The 5,804-nt window shown below is 36.2% G+C and overlaps 1 protein-coding gene across 1 annotated transcript; it reads right to left on the reverse strand.

Annotated features, from left to right (window-relative positions):
- Window positions 1-644: 644 nt before the first annotated feature.
- On the reverse strand, window positions 645-5,549 carry LOC108675766 (sugar transporter SWEET1). The gene is made up of 5 exons (XM_018163794.2): window positions 5,362-5,549; window positions 4,639-4,714; window positions 4,075-4,198; window positions 3,455-3,754; window positions 645-2,517 (listed from the first exon to the last, which is right to left on the reverse strand). The coding sequence occupies exons 1-5, from the start codon at window positions 5,514-5,516 to the stop codon at window positions 2,498-2,500; spliced, it is 675 nt and encodes a 224-aa protein (XP_018019283.1). The 5' UTR covers window positions 5,517-5,549; the 3' UTR covers window positions 645-2,497.
- Between the last annotated feature and the right edge of the window lie 255 nt (window positions 5,550-5,804).

Consider the following 5,804-nt stretch of genomic DNA (forward strand, 5'->3'; position numbering starts at 1 on the left):
TCAATACCTCGAAGACGCAGGAATGTCTTAGCTTTGAATAGCACCATTACGTCGTGAACACAAAAAATGTTTTGAACAAACGAAATAAATGATTAGTTTGTGTAGCTGATCAGTACCTGACCATCAAAACATTAACTAAGTTTGGTCAACAAACGCCTATATATTTCTCAGGTTTACAACCAAAAAACGTACTAATGCTGTTCTAAAAAACTAATGCTGTTCGTTAATATTATGCTGTTCGCACACAGCATTAGATCTTGCTTCATATCTGAACAGGGAAGGCACACGGTAGCAAGGCACCGATATATATAATTATTATCACATTTAATTTAACCATGCCTAATGAAAAGAAACTAAGGTCAAGTTGGTGGACGAGGCAAGCAATATGAAAACCTGATGAGCGAAGTGTTTCTCTGGCATGGCTACCACGAAGGCTTCGTGGCCATTGCTCATTAGTGCTCTTAACAAGTAACCAGGATTCGAAAATAAATTGATTTTAAAATAAGGTGCAAATCATTTAAACAAAATAAAAAAAAACATGCATCCGTAAATAACTAACTAATAATTAAACAATACACTCCAGAAACAACATTTCGATGAAAAAGTGAACATTAGGTCATCCAAAACGTCTACTGAAAAATTTATGTATAAGTACTCTTAATATCGCACAACCATGATATTGCTAAGCGTTGGAATGCCCAATAAACAGCCAGATTTAACACTAAGGCAAGTTGATGCATACCGCATAGAAGATGCATATAGACATTAATATGCATTGGGATACCTGGACTAGAACTCAATATGAGTTATGCTAATTATTGTCATAAGGACTGCAATGCTCCTTCAACGCAGAGGTAAAATGGGAACCGTGTTTTGTGTTTCAGTTCGCATCGCTAACTCCAGTAACGTTAATGTGCAGAAAGCGTCTAATGGAGTTGGCAACGTCAACAGGCATGAGGGCACAGGCATCAACAGGCGTGAGGGCACAGGCATCAACAGGCCTGAGGGCACAGGCATCAACAGGCCTGAGGGCACAGGCATCAACACCAAACGAGTCACTCTTCAATACAATTAACTTCATTGGCCTAAACGTACATAATTTAGACACAAATAAGGAATTGATTTGCACAGATCCTCCACGAATGATATACCGTACACAGAGCTAGCAAATAAACGGTATCATTTACAATTTTTTTTGCAACTCCTTGTGCACAAATTACCTACGCTTACGACTGACAACAACCGAGATTCTCGTATCTGGTCGTATCAAATGAAATTAAAAGTCAACGTCAACGTCTGCACAAGGAGGAAACCTAACGTTTCATTTTGAGTGATTAGAGTAACAACAACGAATAAAGTATCAAGTTGAATAACAATTTCATGGAAGACATTATTATCTGGTCACGCAGAGGCTCGTAGAAATGAATGGCATGTCTGTTAAGAGTCAAGAGCAAATTGGACAGAGCAAGGACAATAAATTAATCAGAGCAGCAATGCTGTTCTTTGAATACAAAATAACTAGCTCAACTAAATTATAAATGCTCTTTGGGTTCGCAAATTGAAGCGAGAATTTTCATGATATACGAAGTGTGGGCAAACAAGTGAAAACACTATCACACGGTGCTGAAACAATTTAAATTATTGATAGATGAAAAACTCGGTCACAAAGAATGCCAAATAACACAACAAGAAGGTGTCAATAAACTTGCAATTGGCCGGGCAATTAGCATCAACATTGCAAATTGAATGGAATAAATAGTCAAGGCAAAGCTAGAATTGCACCTGCGCCGTCCGTCAAGTGAAGATATAACAAATGAAAGGAGTCTGAAGAACAGATAATACATACTTTTAATGATAATTATTTAGAAGCATTAAGCAACTAAATGGAATCGACGATTATTGCAGCAACTAATTTTGTAAGCCGTGTAATAATAAGAGGCGGCGATCCATCGTGGCCTGGGACTGCTATGTCCCAAACAAATACTAAGGATACTAAGAATATGACACATATCTTTTTGTCTACTGGCAGTGACATGACTCACCAGGCCTTCAGATGCAACGTTTACGACTAGTAATGTACGCGCAGACAAACCTAAGCAGCATTTAACATAAGATTTAAAAGCTGAGTGATATCTATAGCGAAAACACAACTTTCGAGTGAGATTGGTAAGAAGTGAACCTTTTACAGGAAACCGATAATTGAATAAACATATTTTTGGATGTAAAATTGGCCGCAAGGTAAACAGCATTTGGATGTAAAAATCAGCAAACAGAAATGCTTGGTAGTGCCTTTGGCAAGATGGACGAGCAGCGCATGGATGAGAAGATCCCAGGCGAAGTGGATACAGATGAGCTTGGCCCAGACGAGAAAACCCAGTGGATTCTTCATTGAGAGTTTGCAGACAGTTTTTGCTGTTGTTTGCTGTTTGTTGCTCCCTGTTGTCCATTGAGCTAAGCGACGGCCAAGTTCTAGCTAGATGTGGTGGCAGTGCTCTAGTCATATCAACTGCGTAGAGTCTGTCAATCACATGGCAAATTAATGACATAGCAAAGTAGACACGCCATGTATCTGGGTGAGACACAGGGCGATACACGATGGACTATTCTCCCTCTTGCCATGATATCCAAGATATAAATAATACATTACTATTGATGTGAGGGCAAGCTCTAGGGCATAAAAATGTAATGAATCCACAAATGATGGAAATAATAAGAAGAAAGACTACAATGAAAAGATACAGCCAAACCTTGATATGATAGGAAAGCCAGTAAATTTTTATTCAATTCACGCTTCCAAGCCTGTCATGAATACATGTTGAATACAGCGAAAATCATAATAACTGAGGAAGCCTTTATATACGTAGTTTACCGCGAATAAATGTGGAACAGTTACAAGTGACACAAGTGCAAGGAGCACAAAATCGACACTTTGTTCTCATCAAGACCCAGCAAAATGTTGTTCTCATCAAGTTTATGGCCCGGCAGACCATTGCCGGGCCATAAATGCTGAACATTATTGAAAAAATTGAACGTAGGTATTGCAGCACTGAAGAAAAAGTATATCGCGCCATGATGGCAGCGTTCATATGTTCATGACAATGTTTGAATTATAAGACATAGAATCAATAGAACTTTCTTCCTCTGAAAGAAAAAATCGCATAATCTTCAAACAATATTTGAAAATATTTGCAGCCAAATAATTAGTTTACAATTCACCAATGATTAATACTTAAATTTAATGCATGAGAGTAGAATAAAAAATGCGTTGACACAAACCAATGGTATATATGGTATTTTTATTAGCATATATATACCGTACCTATTTGAGAAAAATCGGCTCAAAACGCGACACAGCTTTCAAACTGAAAAAAAGACAATCAAAAATCCCTTATAGTCATTGGAACATCAACAGAAAAAACTAAGCATTTGTAATTCTAGTAAAGAAATACAATACCTTTAAGAATGCTCTCAGGAGTGTCTGGCGAGTACACAAGGAACAGCAGCAACTGCAGGCCGGAGATGAGAGCGCACAGGAAATTTGGGATGACAACAAAAACGGCATCAATAAGTCTGCCATAGATAGTCCAGGCTGATGTCGACAGGAACATGAGCAGGATGAGTGGGAAGGGCATGATGGAGGTCGACTTCACCCTGATGACCTCAAACACTGACGCCAGGGGTGAGGCACAGAACAGGATTGAGGCTATGCAGCTCAGCAGCCCCACGTGTGACGTAACGACCAAGCGATCGTTGGCTGGGGAGGAATTTAAGGCATGAAAAATTGGCAGGGATGAACAAAAATGTTAAGCTAGAAGTTTGGATCATTTAATTATTAGTTATCTACAATAACTAGATGTTTTAACCAGTTGTCTTTCAACATATTTATGGTCGTCAATGATATTTGTTTCCTAATGCCTGGCAGTAAGAGTTACTCTCAATATATATAAAGGGTAAACTCTATGTCTATGGATATGTGAAATATCTAATTTAGATCAAAAGGACTGGCAACATGTTAGGACTGAAGAATCTGAGGCCAAAAAGAGTTTGATGATCACATTTTGTTTACCCTCTTACCAGAGTAAGTTGCATAGTATAAGATGCTGCCGAGAATGACGACCAGAGCAAGCATCTGTCTCTTAACAGCAGTTCTTACAGGCACCGCAACGCAGTAGAGCAGGAACACCATCAAATACAACACCTGAAACATGAGAACTCACTGTATCCAAACAAATAGTAGTAAGTTTACAGGGTGCATGAACATATTTCATTTAAAAATACATTTTTTATATTTTTTTTGCTACTGTATATATAATTTTTTTTTTATTTTTTGCTAAATTTAAATTTTTTTGTATTTTTTTGCTATATATCAAAATTCTGTTGTATTTTTTACTAATACTAACAACAAGAAACATCTTATGCCTTGTGAATAAGAGCTTCTTTATTAGGTTGAACTGGAAGGAATGTTTAGCTGTTTGTCAACTCCAGATGCACATTTGCAAAAATACAAGCAGTCTTATTATAAAATTACCAATATTAGAGTGAAGTAAAAACACAGTCTAACAAAAAATATACAAACAATCCAGAAGTCAGCAAAGAAACCTGTTCTGGATGAGTTGTGCTAAAATTAGAGTCACTTACTTGTGTTACAAGGCCAACTGAGTTGGTGATAATTATAGAACTATCACCCAGTAAAGAACCATAGACGAGCCAGGTTCTGTAATCAAGAAGGTAAACAAAATCTCCAGAAGCATTCTAACATGAAACTGACAGGAAACTTAGCTCTGAGTGCTTGATTATAACATAATAATATGAAATATTTGTGAATACCTTGTACATAAAATAAAGCAATGCATAGGGAAATATCCCAAGCTGTCAATAATTTCATTTCACAAATTTAATTTGAGAATGATCAATTGTAAACCTTAAGAAAATGATATAAAAATGTATATATATTGTCAGTTGCAAGCAACACATGTTTTACAGCCATGTACAAAATTTATTTGGTAGTTTTAGATCATAGAATTTTGATTTGTGGGACATACCAGAGGAATCCTCAAACCTGATATATACCTACACAATTGAGCTCTCAACTGATTATATCAAAGAGCAACTAAACAAAGAAAAAGACAATAATTGAGACATGCAGTAATAAAATAATGAGGGAATTTTCTTTACTAAGAAATTCATACATAAGTTATTATGCTCATCAACTGATTATATCAAAGAGCAACTAAACAAAGAAAATGTACTAAAAGACAATAATTGAGATATGCAGTAATAAAATAATGGGGGAATTTTCTTTACTAAGAAATTCATACATAAATTTTAATGCTCATATGATAGCAAATAGCAACAACTCACACTGAGTTGAAGATACCAGTGATGAAGGGAAAGCTGGAGTGTGAACCTGTGTGCCCCAGTCTGATAATTTGAAGGCAAATAAATGATCCACTCAAAAATAGGAGAATTGTTAAACTTGAGGCAAGAGAAGCAACAGCGTCCTGGAAGACCAACATGTTTGAAGCTCTGAAATTTTCTTAAAAGCAATCTGAAAAGCAAGGTCTGGATTATTAAATCAACCTTAAAACCATAGATATTTTATGGCTTAACCTTGACTATCAACATTCTAATTTAATTCAATAGGCTGTTAGATACGTAATTAATTAGCAGCAATGGAAAAATGTTAAATTTCTAATTCATTTTATGAGCAGTGAGTAAATTTTTTAAATAACAAACTCAATTGCCAAGCCCAAAAAATTAGTCTACAAGTGAAAATTGGTCCTTAAAATAGAAAAAAATTATTT

Source organism: Hyalella azteca, unplaced genomic scaffold (assembly GCF_000764305.2).
Source record: "Hyalella azteca isolate HAZT.00-mixed unplaced genomic scaffold, Hazt_2.0.2 contig9703, whole genome shotgun sequence".
Lineage (NCBI taxonomy): Eukaryota > Metazoa > Arthropoda > Malacostraca > Amphipoda > Hyalellidae > Hyalella > Hyalella azteca.